General features: G+C 33.2%; 1 protein-coding gene across 22 annotated transcripts in view; it reads left to right on the top strand.

Annotated features, from left to right (window-relative positions):
* LOC105219110 (small conductance calcium-activated potassium channel protein) overlaps nt 1–18415 on the top strand; it is a 174897-nt gene that overhangs the window by 22298 nt on the left and 134184 nt on the right. The window contains exons 1-2 of one of the 22 annotated variants that reach the window (XM_054231452.1): nt 13277–15441; nt 17512–17845. The exons of 19 other annotated variants lie outside the window; for them this stretch is intronic. Coding sequence is in view for 1 of the 3 variants with exons in the window: in XM_054231450.1 (XP_054087425.1) it covers nt 13242–13250 (9 nt within the window). In the remaining 2 variants the exon portion in view is untranslated. Of the gene's footprint in view, nt 1–45; nt 13251–13276; nt 17846–18415 lie in introns of those variants that run through there. 2 more of the 22 variants (XM_054231450.1, XM_054231451.1) reach the window with 2 other exon arrangements.

Raw genomic sequence — 18415 nt, 5'->3', positions numbered from 1 at the left:
TCCATTGAATACTGTTGTAGATCCGTACGTTAGTATGAATTAAGAATATATATGTATATATGCGAACCTACATTTTTCCTCGTTTCGTGTCGTTTTATTTATACTTGATTTCAGTTTCTTTTGATTACATAGTCGCGGTAAATATCATTAATAACAGGACGTTAAAATTATTAAATACCAAACTAATAAATTATGTAAAATTAGGATTATATTTTCAATTTGATACGATAAAAAGTTTTTAAGTCCTATAACGAACTGTTAAGTCGATTGATAATACCAATAAAAAGTGTTATTTACGTCGATCCAATTTAATACCCTAATTAGAGGAAAAATAATTCCAATGCAATTTCTTTGCAATGTCATGACATCAACGTACATATCATATAGGTTTCTACTATGTACATGTGTATATTTACTATGTACTTAACTTATTATATGCAATCATAGTTATTAACCTGTGAGCAATAGCTATACATATAGTAAATATGGATTTTATGTTAATGTTATCACATCAATAAAACATTTTCAAATCTCATCTCAATTTCTTCTCTCAAGCTTTCACAATTAAATACAAATAATGTCCAGATTCAGAATACAAATGCAGACAAATTTTATGATGAGTTCTTTCTTTAAAATATACATATATTTTTTCCGAAATATGTTTCAAATATAACTAGCTATTAGCTATCTATAGTCTGTTCTTACATGATAGATTGTGTTCGTGACAGATATTTGGAGAGAGCTGACAGTACTTTTTTTAGATTTTTATTGAAAGTTTTTATTTAAAATAAATTTATCATTTACATTTTTCGGTCCTTGATTAACTTACATTCTAATTTAATTGATATATTTGACTGGATAATCCATAGTCTGTACTTGAATTTTTAAATATACTAAAATAGGCAAGTAAACGGCAAATTGTCTTAAAAATGTAATGATAGATTACAGAAATCGGAAACCCGCGTTGACAACATAACTTCAAGCTGTATCATCAGAAGTGAAAATTAAAATAGGTGTTTAGTTAACACTTAAAACTAGAACTTTGACGAAGGAAAAAATGTAATTTATAGATTTTTGGGACAGGTTTTTACGCAAAAATCGCGTAATTTTTTAGTTGTAAATCTTCGACCGAGTTCCTGTAAATTGTATCTTAAAGACATGTCTCAAATTTAAACAAGGACGGTCCAGTTGAACTGGAGAAATTATTTAATATACAGTTATGAGGAAAAACATTAATATTCGAATAATGCCTTACTTTGGAAAGTTTTCTTTACATTTATATTATTCGCCTATTTAGTTTATACTTTTTAGGATACAAACCGAAACTGTGTTAGTAGTCTTCTCTGACGAAACTATGATGCGAGTCAGTGGGCAGCGTGTTAACCATGTACATATGTATGTGTATGTATGTGCTTCGGCTACCACCGGTCAAGTGTGGTTTGGCATTATTACGTTTATTACTATTTATAGGCACAGTATGGCCACTTAATACAATAAATATCCAGGTGCACTGCCAATGTTAATATTAACAACTGGCGTCCAAGCGTAGTTCTTCATCAATAATTTATTCAAAGCAATAAAGCGACAGACGTACCAAATAAAGCGAAATGGTTCTAAGGCACAACAAACAAAACAATAAAGAGTAGAAAGTAGAAAGTTACATCCTCTTTTCATGAGCTCATAATGATAAAATCAAACGTTAGTTGATAGTTCAAGGTGGAACCATTAGGTGGCACAGTTGATATTGATTATTATAAAAGATAGTCTAAGCTATATATTTTAATTCTGCCAAAATGAAAAAAAAAACACAAATGATAATAGTTGCATATTGCACATATTTCGCCATCATCTGCGATTGATGTGATGTCATGTATTCATACATTTCTGTATATGTTCGTTTCCTCATAATTGCAGTGAAGAAATAAGTCTCCTGAAAAATAGCGCTATTTAATATAAACGAAGTATCTAAACACCTGTTCCAAAGTTCCACTTAAATATTTACTTAAATACAAGACGATTTTCATACAAACCTTGAATTTGCAACTGACTATTAGGAACACACGATCTCTATTGTTCGCCACTTTCAATACACATTCAAATGTATATATGTACAAGTGCACCAATATATTACATATCTAGCAGTCACAAAAATAGCAGTGCTCTTTTAAGCATGGCATAAACTATTGGGTGCAATTCAATTTTAAAGTAACTTGTTTTCCGTTTCTGCAATAATGATTAACTATAATAACACAATAATTAAACTAATATTTAGTGAAGTGGGCTTTGTTCTGGAAATCTGTAGCGTATCTTCGCGACACTGTATCCATTCGCTCTACATTCTATAAAAAGTTTTTATTAGTGGGTATTTTTCTAAAAATATATCACTTGAGATCTCCCACTCATTTCTGGTGAAGATCAAGCCGGTACATTGGGCTATCTTTTCTGTATTGTTATCTCAGGTGTAACCGAACATTAAATACTCTCGTAATTTATTTATTTAATTATATTAATATTATTAACTATTTGACTCACATATTTTGCATATGTATGGTTTAAAGTCCATTGAAACTTTGAAAACCCTAATATTAGACATATGGGAGCTAGGGGAAGTTATGACCCGATTTCACTCATTTTGGCACCGAGATATATTATTATAAGAAAATGATTCCCCCCGAATTTCTTTAAAATAAATGAGAGATTTACCTATATTTTCGGTAAAAAATTAATCAAAAGCACTGATGTTCTCATGTTCGATATATGGGGCATTGTGAACTTATGGTCCGATTTCGACGAAGGCGATGCCACACCTTAAATACAAGTTGTGCAAAGTTCTGTTCCGATATCTTTACTAATGCATACTTTACATGTTGTAAAGTAAACGATGGTATATGCAAAGTAGGCGTGGTTGTGAGCCGAATTAGCCCATTTTCAAAACATATCATTGGAATGTCAGGAAAATGTTATGAGTTTCATTGAAATTGATAGAGTAGTTTCTGAGAAATGGTTTTTCTCCCATAAGTGGGCGGAGCCATGTCCATTTAAAACTCTGTATATCAATTTGAGTGAAGCTCTTCTGAACCATATTTATAATGAAATTTAACGTTTCAGTGTTTTTCGTTACTCAATTAAAGCATTTTTAGTAGCTTTCAACATAATATTTGTGGGCGTGGTTATAATCCGATTTATTCAAATTTTTGGACTTCATAACGAAGTGGGTGAAAGAAATTGCTCCAAAAAGTGTGGTTTATATAGCTTTAGTAGTTTACGAGATATGTACAAAACACTTATTAGGGGGCGGGGCCACGCCCACTTTCCCAAAAAAACTACATCCCTTTCTAGTTCGATCTCTTGTACCAAAATTTACTTTTATAACATTCTTTAAAGCTTAGTTATGGCAATTTACATGTTTTCGCCATTTTGTGGGCTTTTGAGAAATTTCTTCCTGTGTTTATTCTATTCTATTATTTTGATATTTGAGGTGGTCCATACCAGAGATCTGCATTGAGTAATAATGAAATTAGTGCACTAACTCATGAGCCAAACAAATTGGTACCAATACTAACATCAAAAATGACAAAGACTCGTTTCCACCAAACCAAAAAAAAAACTCATAGTATTTCTACACTTATATGTGCCGTCAATTTATGACTCAAATGAGTTTATAGTAACAATTTGATTTTACTCACTTATTCATTGGTAACGATGAAAATAAACTTGAATGAGTTCGCTACACTGATCGGCATGAGTGGAATTGTGACTTCGTAGCTGAGCACGAAAGTAAAGATATCCAGTACTTTGTCACATTACATTTTTCATTATTTCATTGAACATGCATTTTCGTGTGTCTTTATTAATTTTCAATATATTACTATTAAAAGAAATATATTAGAACCTAAACGTATTAACTTTACTGTCATAAAATAACTTAAAACATGAAGAAATACCAGAAAAAAGCTGGGCTTAGATTTTTTTACAAAATGGAAAATGAGCGTGGCATCGCCCACTTATGGGTCAAAAACCATATCTCAGGAACTAATCGACCGATTCGAATGAAATTTGATGGAATCGGTTCACAACCACGACAACTTCCCATATAACTCAATTTTGAATTCCATCTCATTCCTTCGCTTTATAATATATACATTAGGAACCAATGAAGATTACACAAATACTGAATATGATCTGTGGCATCACTTGTGCAAAAATTATCGAAATCGGACTATAACTTTTGTCCCGGATATCGAATATGAAGAACTCAGTGTCTTATGGTAGTTTTACATAGAAAACATCGGTAAATCTCGCAGATATCCCAATCTAATTCAGAGGATATCTGTTTCTTCTAATAGTGGGCCTCTGTACCAGAAAGGGTTAAAATCTCCTAGTTCCCATATAGCTAATTATAGGATTTTCAAAAATGGGCTTAATAGCTTATAAATCGGTTAACCCCTTGACGTATTTCCACATGCCTGGCTCGTGGTACAATTTCTGTGCCTAAATTGATAATCCCGAGTCTGACTCGTGATGTGTAGAAGTGTACATTTGATGAAATGAGAATTGAAATTTTCCGGTTATTTCCGTGCACAACATCTAATCTAAAGTAAATTGTTTTATTACATGCATTCTCATTTCGTTTCGTTTTGCTACTGTTCGTAAGCATCAAAACAGGTTTGTTTAGTGCAAGTTTTATGCGAACAGTTGGAAGGGAATTTCGTTGCGCTAATTGGTACGTCAAGGGATTAATATGTGAAATTAGGTGAACCTATAATGTATGTTGGTGATGAAAATGAGTAAAATCGGTTTAAGAATTACCTAAACTATCCTATATATGATGATTTTCGTTTTTCAATTGGACTTTATGCCGAATATATGGGTCAAATTGTATGTTATCTTAATAAAAATATAGGAATAAATTGCGAGAGTATAAAATGTTCGGTTGCCTTTCCTTACTTGTTATATTTATTAATTTTAACAATACCCAAAATTTACCTTCTTTCGACATCACAATTAACTAATTAATAAATTGTTATTTAAATGCTTTCTTACGGAAGCATCGCCAAACCATTATTACAAATTATGACATTGATTTTCGGAAGTTTAAATTTCCCTTAAGTAATGTTATCACTTAATTATATTGATATACTTTTCGTTGTTTGTGAGATACATATATGTATGTATATTAAAGCTTTGTTTGACTTATTTATAGTATTTTATAGTTTTTCCGCTTAACTGCCAATTGTGGACGTGTTGTATTCTTGACAGACGGCAGCGTTAATCCCGATTAACTCAGCACTTAATCAGATTCAAATTTGTAGGTGACAGACGGCAGCAAAGCGAGTTTGAAACTCTCATAAACAAACAATAAAATTTTATAGAAAGCAAATATTACGGTTATTAGCCGCACAATTAGTACAAAATTACTAATTATTAAAAGCATACACATAAATACGTTATTATTAGAACTTCCACAACGGAAAAATTTAGTTATTTCATTGCAAGCATATGTTTTTGTTTATATTTAATTGAAAAACAGCTGTCCGTGCGGCTAGTATATCAAAAACGGCCGTTTTTAACAATGTTGCCAACGAAAATGTCACTAGCCAGGGAGTTATCAAACGGAGTTAACTGGGATAACTCCCGAAATAATCCGGATTAACGCCGCTGTTTGTCAGGGGTATTATGGGTTTGGTTTTTCGCATTTTTCAATTTTATCATAGGGCAAAGTACTTGGTATCCTGTTTCAATCAAGTTTTACTCAAGTTAAACCTGAGACAGACATGTAGTACATATTGTAGTATTCTTCAGAAACCATATGTGTATCACCGGTTTTCCGAATTTTGTTTGAAAGCAAATGGTGTTCCGTGCTACAATAGAATTCTAGAAACCATTGAAATTTTGTGGTGTTGTGAAAAATAAATAGGAATCAAAAACCAAAATTTGAAAAAATGATGTGAAAAATATGTACATAATATGTATGTAATCTATACCAATATTATACAGCTGAAGAGTTAGTTTGTTTTTCTGAACGCGCTAATCTCCGAAACTACTGGTTTGAATTGAATAATTCTTTTTGTGTTGGATAGTCCATTTATCGAGGAAGGCTATAGGCTCTATAGCATCACCAATAGGAACGAAGAAACAGTGGTAAATGTGTAAAAAAACGGGGGAAATTATTAATCTTTGGGTGCTTCCGTTCCTTGCGCTGCGAAAGCGGTTCAAGGTACACAAAAGTTATGTATGAAAGAATTATTTCTCTTTAAATGATCTAAAAAAGTCCGTGAGCACCGTTTTTGTGATAACTAATTTGGTCGAAATTATTTGTTAGAGTTGTATTAACATAATAATATTAATATTTATCCAAATAAATGTGTTGTTGGTTAAGACTATTTAATTCTGAATAAAATTGTCTTTGACGACAACTTAAAAGATAATATTACAAATAAATAACTCCGAAACAAAATCAACTCGCATTCTGCGCTGCGCTGGCCGGCGGGCGAGAAGCGGTGTTTGCGGGCGCGCCGGAGGGTGGTGTAGCTCTACGAGATACCATGACGCGCGGCTCACTCGCGCGGTCGGCTCCTTACTGAACGGTCGAACGCAGCGCTAATTTGTTTTTGCGATATATTATCATCGTAATAATACTTTTAAAACACATTTTCATTTTGTAGTTGTTTTCTATATAGTAGATATTTTTTTGTTTTAGTATCTTACTTTGTTTCAAATAGTTTCGCAGTAATTAATTCTTTTTTTGTTTTCATGTAGATTATTAATTAAATAAGTAGGTTAGTTTACCTTATTTTCGTTTTACGGTAATTCTTTTGACATAATATTCAGTTTACGTAAATACCAAGTGCAGGTAAAAATAATATGAGATAAGTGCAATTCTCTAGAAGCACTTGACAGAACAATGAAAGATCTGTGGAATAATAATCGTCGCTTTGGTTGCGCAATGATACCGTTAACAGGATATTTTCGACAAATACTTCCTGTTATTCCAAAATCAACAGCGGCGGATGAATTGAATGCATGTCTCAAGTCATCGTATTTGTGGCGGTACGTGAAAACCACACGATTGACCATGAATATGCGAGAGTTCCTGCAATAGGATAGCACCGCAGAAGAACTGTTAAAAGTTGGGAATGGGCAAATTCCGGTTGATTTTTCAATGGTTTGATATCAATTCCACCTGCCAATTGTCAATTAACTTCAACGAAAGATGAACTCATCACGAATGTATATCTGAATACATTGGCCAAAATTATAAGTAACTACGATTGGTTGAGCACACGCGCAATTTTAGCTGCCAAAAATACGGATGTCGATGACTTAAACTATACGATTCAAAGTCAAATTCCGGAAGATTTGTGTTGACACAAATCTATCGATTGTGATGAAATTGAAGACAAAGCCGTGAATTATCCAGAAGAATTTCTTTGGATTTGTCTGGCATGGCACCGCATCATTTGCGTCTCAAAGTTGGATCTGACATTATTATGGTTCACAATCTTCATGCGCCGAAACTGAGTAATTGAACCTGACTGATTGTGACGCAGCTATCGAATAATGTGGTAGATGGAAGAATTTTGCAAGGGACTTACAAGGGCGCAGAGTGTTTGTTTTCACGAATCCTTTTGAGTTCCAAAGATTCGCCATTTCAGTTCAAACCTATTCAGTTTCCAGTGAGACTTACATATGCGATCAACAGGTCACAAATACAGTCACTGGAAATGTGTGGTAAATCTGGAAATGCCATGTTTTTCACACGGCGAGCTATACGTGGAGTGTTCACGAGTTGGAAAACCATCTTCTCTGTACATTTACGCCCCGGAGCAGAAAACAAAGAATGTTGTATATCAAACTGCGTTACGTGAAACATATGTAGAAAAATCGCAAATAAATCGCAAAATGACACTTCTCAACAACACTCTTTACTTTTCAAAACAAATGCTTTCACGCAGGGCAACGACTGCGGGATCAGTTAGTATGTAATAATTATAATGGACAATAATATTTTAAGATTGCTTGAAGTTATAACTAAGTCAGAATCAATTTTCCTGCCTGTTATTCATAATTATATTTTGCTTGAATTTATTTGTATCAGCTGATGGATGCAAACATAATACAATACTACATGTCTATCACCATGCTGGCATATTGTTTCTTGAGCTTTTATTGTAGTACACATCGTTGTATAGAAACCATATGTCTGTCTTCGGCATAGACAGACAGTCATTCGAAATTAAATTCATCTTGATATATATAACTATAAATGTATCTCGATAAGTTTTACCAAAGAATTATTATATGTGCAACACGTTTCGAGACTCTTTCGATTTGCTTATTCAGAATTGGTTAGTTAGTAAATTCATATACTTTTACACTCAAACGAAATATAATACAGTAGTTTTCCGAAATAAAGAACACATTAATTGTCAGGACTGTTCGTTACATCGAATTTTTGTTAATTCGTGTACTCACTTAGAGGTATGTTTTTCAATAATGAGTTAAATATCCGTTAATTGCAGTTTAATATATAGTTTTAATAAAATATTTGTTAAAAAATGAAAAACCATAACAAAAAAATTAAAATCCAATAAATTCTTCCAAAGCACATTTCTTTTGAATTTTTTCAAGTTTTATTTTTAATTTTGGTTTGAAGCAACAACCGCGCCGTTTGTTCTGCGTTTTCCAGACTAGATAAAGAAGCGAAGCGTATGGGTCTGGTGGTGAATGAGGACAAGACGAAATATCTCCTGTCATCAAACAAACAGTCAGCGCACTCGCGTCTTGGCTCCCACGTCACTGTTGACAGTCATAACTTTGAAGTTGTAGATAATTTCGTTTATCTGGGAACCAGCATTAACAACACCAACAATGTCAGCCTTGAAATCCAACGCAGAATCACTCTTGCCAACAGGTGCTACTTTGGACTGAGTAGGCAATTGAAAAGTAAAGTCCTCTCTCGACGAACCAAAATCAAACTCTATAAGTCGCTCATTATTCCCGTCCTGATGTATGGCGCTGAAGCGTGGACGATGACAACATCCGATGAGACGACTCTTGGGGTTTTCGAGAGAAAGGTTTTGCGCAAGATTTATGGTCCTCTAAACATTGGCAACGGCGAATACCGCAGACGATGGAACGATGAGCTGTACGATTTATACGACGACATTGACATAGTTCAGCGAATAAAAAGACAGCGGCTACGCTGGCTAGGTCATGTTGTACGGATGGAAGAAAACACTCCAGCTCTGAAAGTATTCGATGCAGTACCCGCTGGAGGAAGCCGCGGAAGAGGACGACCTCCACTCCGGTGGAAAGACCAAGTGCAAAGTGACCTGGCTTCACTTGGTGTTTCCAGTTGGCGCCAAAAAGCAAAAAGGAGGAATGAGTGGCGCGCTCTGGTGGATTCGGCTATAATCGCTTAAAGCGGTTCCTACGCCAAATATATATATATATATATAATGTAACAAATTTGCTTGTTGGTTATAAACGGTTTTCTTAAAACGAATATTCGTTATTTCGGAAAACTACTGTAATTGTAAATGCATATATGCCATAATTCTTATCATTTTTGTATGTGCAGAACTTTAATGAACGGCTTAAGGGGTTATATACAGTTAGACGGCCGAAAAAAAGTGAATTTTCCAGAATTTTTTCTGAGAAAACTTTTTAATTTATTGATCCAAAAATTTATTGGTATCTTTTAACTGTATTTTAAGACTTATTACTAGTAAAAATATTTATTTGAAAAAGAGCTACAGCTGATCACCAGGAGCTCCACTCAAAAAAGACGTTTTGCGGTGGCCACTACATCTCGGAACTGGATCATCCGAAATTAAAAAACCAAACAGATTTCGTTAAAATAATGTTAAATCTAGTAATTAATCGAAGGATTAAGCAAAATACAATTTTTTGACAAAATGGCGGTTTCTCAAAAAAAAAAATCGATTTTTCACCGAAGTTTCGGCCTTAAATTGTTTATAAAAAAAAATATTTATCGAAGAGAAAAAATCTTCGATTAATTACTAAAAAATATATTTAAGAAGGTCGTGTTAAAATTTGAGACTAATCGGTCTAGCCGTTTTCGAGTAATGTTGGTCACCGACTTTGAAAACACCATTTTGAAAAACGCGTTTAAAGTTTGGACCTTGTACTTCCAAGCACTCTGAAACGCCTTTTCAAATTTTTCATTTGCTTGTAACTTTGAAAATATTCACCGGAACGATATGAAATTTTCTGTGTGTATTCTTAAATATATGTACATTAAGAAAATGAAATAAAAAAAATCGATTTTTTGAAAATTCTAACTGTATATAACCCCTTAAGCTATAGTGATAAAATGCCGAGAAAACCTGGGGACAAATTCAGATAGGGCACAGGAAAATATACATTTTTACAATAAGCTCATACTGCAATATTATTTTCGCATTAAAAACGTATTTGTATCTCAAAGTGCTATTTCATCCGATTTTAGCGATATCCCAATTATTTGATACCTATGTAGTGATAAAAGAAATTTGTATTTTAAAATAGGCCTCACCGAATATCTACCACCAACGAATACTTGGTTCGTCTGGCTCACAGCCCGTACAACATATAGCAATCCATTTTTTGATTTCCGCATATAGTTTTTTTAATACAAAATATTCTTTCATTAACAAACGAAATTCCTTTTTATTACGTTTTTTTTAAGAATATAAAATATTGCATTACTAATTAACATGAGGATGCAATTATTGTGGCTATGCTCTGCCCCTTTTTATATTGCACTATTTCAGTAAGTTTTTAAAGTAATGTATGCTCATAGATAATGGTTTTTTAAACGGAAGAATTTTCATGGCTTGTTCAAAGAATTGTGATAACGCTGCAAGAAATTTGCTAAGTTTATCATATTTTACGGCAGTTAGCAGTGAAAAGAATTCTGGCCCAAGATCAATTCATCACACTTCTAGGTTAATGTAAGAAATTGCCAAATAAAGAAAGCAATTATTTGAATCGATATCGTTGGTTTGTTGCGTTCGCAACTTTGTTCAATATGAATATAAAGAAATCGCTTGAGATTAAATGTTTTTTGTGTCCCCTAGGGTACTTAAAGCGAATACAAATAAGCATATCTACATGTACACAAACATATGATTTACTGAAGCGTACTCAATAGATAAGCTTTGTCGGCATGCTTTTGGAACCTAAAATGATTGATGATTGTTACGAAAAATTTATAATTATAGTGGATGGATATAAATGCATGAGTATGAAGGCAGGTGCTACTGTTAGAAATCGAATAAAATCAAAAACCAGTAAGGAAGGGTAAAGTTCGAGTGTAACCGAATATTTTATACTCTCGCAATTTATTTATTTATTTTTATTAAGATAACACATATTTTGACCCACATATTCGGAACAAAGTCCACTAGAAAACAAAAATTTTTGTATATATTATATGAAGACTGGGGTAATTCATGAACCGATTTCAAAAATTTTTGATACCAAGATATATTATATCCAAGATTTTACGCTCACTTAATTTTGATAAGATATCTCACATATTAACCGATATATACAGTATAAAGTCCACAGGAAGTTTGAAAATCCGGATATGAGGTATATGGGGGCTCGACTTAAAACTGCATTACCGGGAAAGTAGACGTGGTTTTGCACCGAATCCGCCCATTTTCAAACTATAGCATTGGTATGCAAAGCAAATATTATGAACCGACTTCTGTTGAAATTGGTCGAATAATTTCTAAAATATGGTTTTTGATCCATAAGTCGGAGGAGCCACGCCCATTTAAAATTTTGTATTAAGATTTGAATGTAGCCCTCTGTATAATCTTTACCATGACATTTAAAGTTTCTGGTGCTTTTTATTACGGAATTAAAGCATTTTTAGTAGTTTCCAATATAACTTTTGTATGAGAGGTAGACGTGCTTATAATCCAATTTACTCCATTTAGATTATATAAAGAATTGCTCAAAAGAAATTACTCTAGAAAGTTTGGTTGAATAGCTTTAGTAGTGAAATATGAAAAAAAACTTAATAGAGGCCGGGCCACGACCAATTTCCTCAAAAATTCACTAATATGTGCCCCTACTAGTGCGATCCTTTATTCCAAATTTTACTTTTATTTATGGCTTAGTTATGGCACTTACTCTCTTAGCAACTTTCTTGCGAGAGTATAATAATTGTTAAAATTCATAGGCGCGACAGTTATACATATATGCAGGTAATATTATATAAAGGGTGATCCATTTCGAAGTGCCCTACTTTTTTAAAGAAAGAAACAAGGAAAATTCAAATTTAATGGGGAATGATTATTATTATTCGAAAGAAAACTCTTTGGCATTTATTTTTTAAAGACTTGAGTTCAATTTTCGATGACACGTTCGAACATTTCGACTATTAACTGGCAAATGACATGCGTGATGTCTTGCTTCAAAGCCTGAGTCGAAGCGGGATTGTCCGCATAGACTTCATAATTTACATATGCTCGCAGGAAAAAGTCTAACGGTGTGATATCACATGATCTTGTTGGCCAATCGAACTATCCAAAACGTGAAATTATCTGCTTACCGACGTGTTCTCTCAATAAATGCATTGAAACCAAACACCAGCCTCTAACTTAGATATACAGTAATCCCCGCTTAAGTACCCCTTATTAACATGCAAGTCTTTTGAGACACTTAAGCGGTAAAGGCACTTAAATGAATCCCGCTCGTGGTACTTACCAGCATTTTCCCTTTCCCCATTTCACTGTATTATGAAAATAGTGACGGAATGTGATTCATAAATCGTTACAAAATTTCAAAACCACTTCTTTCAATATATATGAGAGATATGCACAACAAAATGTGTATTGTATTAAGAAAGAGACCATCTAGGTCCCATTTTTATGAATAGACGGCACTGACTCCGATATACTTAACTTATTTGATTTAAATAATGAATATAAAATATAAGCAACTCGGCAAGCATTTTTGAATGCGAGTAAATATTTGAACTAGATAAGAGTGCGACAAAGCCAATTAATACACTATAATTAATATGCAACTGACTAATTGTTAAATATTCCAGAGGCACTGGTAATGAAATTAGACTCTAGTGTGAGTAGTGATACGCTAATTGAAAATACTGCCGGTCGTGCGTTGTGATAGATTTTTATAAAAAATATTAATGGTTTTGTAAAATTATTTTATAGTAATTACACATTTCGTTTAATTTTTTATGTCGAACTTGTAAAATAATGTATTATGTAAGTGATCCAATTAACCAGCTTTTAAAAAACACCTGCATACACATTTATTAGAACATACACCGTACACCGCTTGCAAAGCTTATGAAAGACGAACCCTTAAAAGAGCAGTGGCTATTCAAATAGCCAACCTCTATAGGGTTGGCTATCTGAAAGCATCTATTGTAAACATTTATCAAGTGTTGTTTATTGCTTGTACAAATTTGTTGATACAAGTACATATTATATAATGAATTTGGTGGTACTTTTTGAAGTAAGCAGGATATTGAAGAACAAAACTCATAAACAGGTAGAGTGGATTCATAGCTACCAAACAAAATCAAAATCGCGCATAGATAAATTTGTAGAATTAACATTATGTTTAATTTAAATGTAATTTCAGTCAAAGAAAAATAGTTTTGAGCTTCCAAAAACCTCAAAATTTAACATTTAAAATGTCAATTCAATACTTATTACCAAAAACACTAAAACGATGAAAACAAATTGAACTTGTTAGTCGCGTGCTAAAAAACATTACTTTCATAGAGAGTATCCTTACGAATTGTTTTCCAAACTCACACACAAACCACAGTTTGCTAGGATTACTCAGCGACTTCAATGACGAAGTCCACACCGACTCTGTCTCTTAAAGAAGAGCGCACACTCACTACCTGATGCGCTACTGCAGTCTGCAGTGAAGTAAATTAGAACAGATATAGCGAGTATCATAGAAATAAACAGGTAAAAAGAGACTTTGTTAGCAAGAGAGAAATATAATATTGATGTTGGATGAAGAGAAATGGATTAAGGTAGGAAGATAATTAAAAAAAAATAATATACATACATACATAGTGCAAAACTCAACTTTCGTTTGTTGAATCTAAAATTTTTAAAAGTTGCGCCTTTTTGTACGAAAAAAAAATCGTTTACAATAATTTTACTGAAACGTAGGCAGTATGGTGTGGCAGAATGTCATATTATTTTCGATTGAAATTGTTTTTCATGAGTATATTAAATTTACAGCTTCCAAATCACATTTGCTTCAAGCCTTCATTCGGCCTTATTCTTCGAAGGGTTTATAGTAAAGTTTCTGTCGTGTATATATATATATATATAGAAGAAAACTTCGAGTTATAGAGACTTCCTAGTTACGGAAGGTAATTTGTATGAATTTTTACTTATATTTCCAATTCAAGAGTATGAGTTATGGAAAACTTCGAGGTATAGATTTTCGAGTTATGGAAGTTAAACTGTATTTCTTATTAAAATAACATTTTAAGTTGAAACGTGCCGAAATGTTGAGGCATACCCTAATATGCACTAATACACTGAAAGCGAAATATGAACATTTAATAAAGTTCGCGAAGTCACAAGTAAGGGAGCCAACAACAGTACCGGCGGTTATCTCTTGGCCGTTATCCTACGATTGGCAGTCGCCAGAGCCGATTCACGTCGTCAATGCTTTCGGCAAGCGAAGTTTGTTACGAAAGGCTCGTTTGCACAACATTCGTTACACGTGTATCGCCGAGCCAACTCATTCGCCACAAGCGTTCATAGGGTGAATACGGCGTATAAATATCGTTATTTCGTTCTCTGTACATACATACTTATTTACAAACACATGACTCTCTGTGGATACACTCGATAAGCGTAATTTCTTCAACCAAAAACTACGTTTACACTTGTTTCCTTTGGCATAGTTGATTCATATAACAAACATCCATCCAACAGCCGATCCAAGTAAACATGTGTGCGATGGAGTTGACTTCTTTTTATTTGCCCCACCTTGTGCCAACTTGATGACATTTCAACCGACTAACGGAATTGAACAAAACAATACTCGGTGTTTATGAAATACAACAACAATGCGAAAAGAGAAAGCAGAAAGTAGAAATAGCAATTCGTCCTATTGATAATTCACTCATATTCGCTGCTTGTATTTACTTCTACTTCTGCTATTGCCATTTTGGTTTCCGTTGTCGTTGAGTGGTTAGTAGAAATTCAGTCTGTATTGTGTTTACACCCCTGCCTGACGTATTACGTGGACTCGTGGACTCGTGGACTAAATGTGTTTCGTGGCCGATATTTAAAAGAATTCCTACAAAATTAAAATACAAAAAAACTAACAAAATACATACACTATCGTCTGGAAAAAAGCAATAATAAATAAGATATATCTAAATTTTTTTTTAAACCAGTTTCGCCAAAAAATGTAAGAACATATTTGTTTAACAGCATTTGAAAATTTCACATCATTTCGGTAGTGAATGAAATTACTAGTGCAAATCCAAATTCGGCAATTGTGCTTCAATAATAACCGTTTTAGTGATTTGATATTCATCGATTATTCTGCAAATGCTGAGGTAACTACAACGCCTCGGAGCAGCAGAGTTCAATCTCTTTCGTTCGCGAAATAACAAAAAGTGAATATGAAAATGATGTGAATAGAAAAAATAAAATGTATCTATCTTGCGAGCGAACATACGCACTGTTCCGATGAATGAATCCCGAAAAGTATTTGTATTTTTTCCATAAAACTGGAATTACATATTTTCGGCGTTGAAAATTATATGTTGGAGTTAAATATTATTATATATAAACCAGTGCTGGTGTTTATGTGCGTACACATGTACTCAAATGCTCAAGTTATCCATGGACTGACTGACTGTTGTAGGAAGTGGTAAAAATGAGTGGTGAAGTTTTCTTCGACCTTGTTGAAATGAAAAAAATATCAACTTGAAAGGGTCGCCGCAACTATAGAAAAGGCAATACACACCTTAAAAGGAATTCCACACTCTCTTGATAGTTGACACCAGCAATACAACTGCCCAAACGTAAACGACAAATGGCAAGCGACAGCAGCGTAAAGCGCGAAGAATGAATAGCAGACAATGCGGGGCTTTATATGCGGTCTGAATTAGCCAAATCTAAGGCATAGAAAAATATTTATGAACGAAAGCTTAGCCTAGCCAGTGTATGCATATGCATACAAACAATGAATTTGTGAATTTTCATATTACATATATACACTTTTTATCAGCTCATTGTGGTAGGCAGTTTGAGGAGAGTCATATTTTGACCAACCAAAAAAAAAAAAACAAAAACGTTACATGCTGTAACATTTATCAATTACATATATATCTACGCATGTGCCTTTTTTATAATATGAGAAAATGTGTGTACCTACATACATACATATGTATATGTATGTACGTGTCATTGCAAACAAGCGCACACCCAACATGACGTATACGCAATTTTTCGTCACATTTATGCTGATTTTGTGTGCTGATAAAATAGGTACATGTGTACTTAAATATCATGTTATGTATAATACAACTTTCAATAATTATATATATAATTAGTATATAAAATACAATGAGTAAAATTATGTAAATATTTCGACCAGCCCACAGGCTCTATAAGCGCACTGTGATGCTGTCACGACAAAAATTAGGAATGATGAATTAAAATCTGCCGATAAGCAGTTTACTCTTTGTTATTATGAAAAGCAGTGCTTTAACTTACTCTTGTGGCAATATTGTATAATACAAGTTTTCTCTACATACTGATATCCCATCTTATGCTTAACAATGAGAGATAATTACACTAATAATGTGTATATGTTTCGTGATTCTGTATGAAATACAAATCGTAAATATATTGTTACTTTGCTGATATGTACATACATACTTAGATATGTGTGTGGGTGTAATGATCCATCAATGATATACGCTTGTGTTATTCTATGTAATCTTCACAAATACACGAGTATATGCATCGATATAAGGACTTAAACGTGCGCACGTGCATTATATGAGGTTAACTATTGATTTTAGTTCATAGGCATTTAGTGTTCTTATTTTTTAGCTTTAAATGCATCAAAGCAGAGGAGTGTATGTGTAAAAATGTGTTTGTGTGCTGTGCGTTGGCACCGGACACCAATGCCATAGATACCGCCAATCGGCAACTATTTGCCGATGGTAAAACGAAAAACGAAGAATTCCCCGGATAATGTTGCAATATTGCTAACGGTAATGACCAGAGAGGAACGAGAAACGAGAATAGGGAGTGAAATAAGTGTCTTAAGTGTAACGAATGTGTTCAAATTTCAGTGTACTTTTGGATTTCAATACAATTCTGAGAAATTTTTTATTTTGCGCTTCATTATTTAATAATAACTCTTCGCTTTAACATCTCTTAAATATAAAAAATAAATTCATTATTGAAATACATATGTATGTATGTGCATGTACATAGTTTTCGATTCACAATTTTCCAGTGCGATTTTATACCTCTGCGAAATTCAACACTGCGCCAAATTTAATAATACAAATAATACAAAGAAACAACAAATAAATTAAAATAACATCGAACGCATTTTATTGCGCGGTTCGTGCCGAATATTAATATTATTGCATTATAACTTTAACATTTCGCCCGCCAATTATCGTAACACAACATACCAAAAACCTTGAGAACAACAATAATATTAATATTATTAACAATAATCAAAGATCAATAAAATAACTTGGCCAATTATATTCAAATATGTTACAGCTGTGAAAAAGCAATTGTTAATCAAAAACGGATTTCGCCAAAATCCATGTTTCCAGGTAAATTTTCATATTAAATGAAACAATTAACCACATAGTTGTTGTAAATGCATATTCAAATACATTGTCAGCTGTGTAGGTACGTACTGCAATTAGAAATATGTTTGAAAACATTTCACTTAATATTGTGCAAACTTCCATTGTTCGAATATTAATATATATCTACAATTACCAAGGTCGCATTGGGCACCATAAGCATTTCGTATGGTGCCCAAAGAAATAGATGTGTGCTTAAATTTTGAAATCATTATGAAGAATCAATATAGTCCAATAACTGAAAAATGTTATAAGAAGTTTGTCATCCACCTGGGTCTGTCGAATAAAGCTTTAAAACCATGATAACCTACATAAAATTAAAGCAAACCAATTTTTATGGAGCAGCTTGAATTCAAAGAGGTTTCAAACACGTCCAGCTAATTTGCGTGTGACTCCACACTTAATTGTTGTATTTTTGGTGGCTGTCAAAAAGGAATTTTTCATTATTTGTAAAGCTCTTGTTATGCCCATAAGAATAATTTCTGTCGAATAATTACTTCCCATATGGCAATACATCATGTGTACTTTCGCTGG

This window comes from Zeugodacus cucurbitae, chromosome 5 (assembly GCF_028554725.1).
Source record: "Zeugodacus cucurbitae isolate PBARC_wt_2022May chromosome 5, idZeuCucr1.2, whole genome shotgun sequence".
In the NCBI taxonomy this organism is placed as follows: Eukaryota; Metazoa; Arthropoda; class Insecta; order Diptera; family Tephritidae; genus Zeugodacus; species Zeugodacus cucurbitae.
The sequence above is the reverse complement of the archived record's forward strand: the minus strand, read 5'-3'. Positions and strand labels throughout refer to the sequence as shown.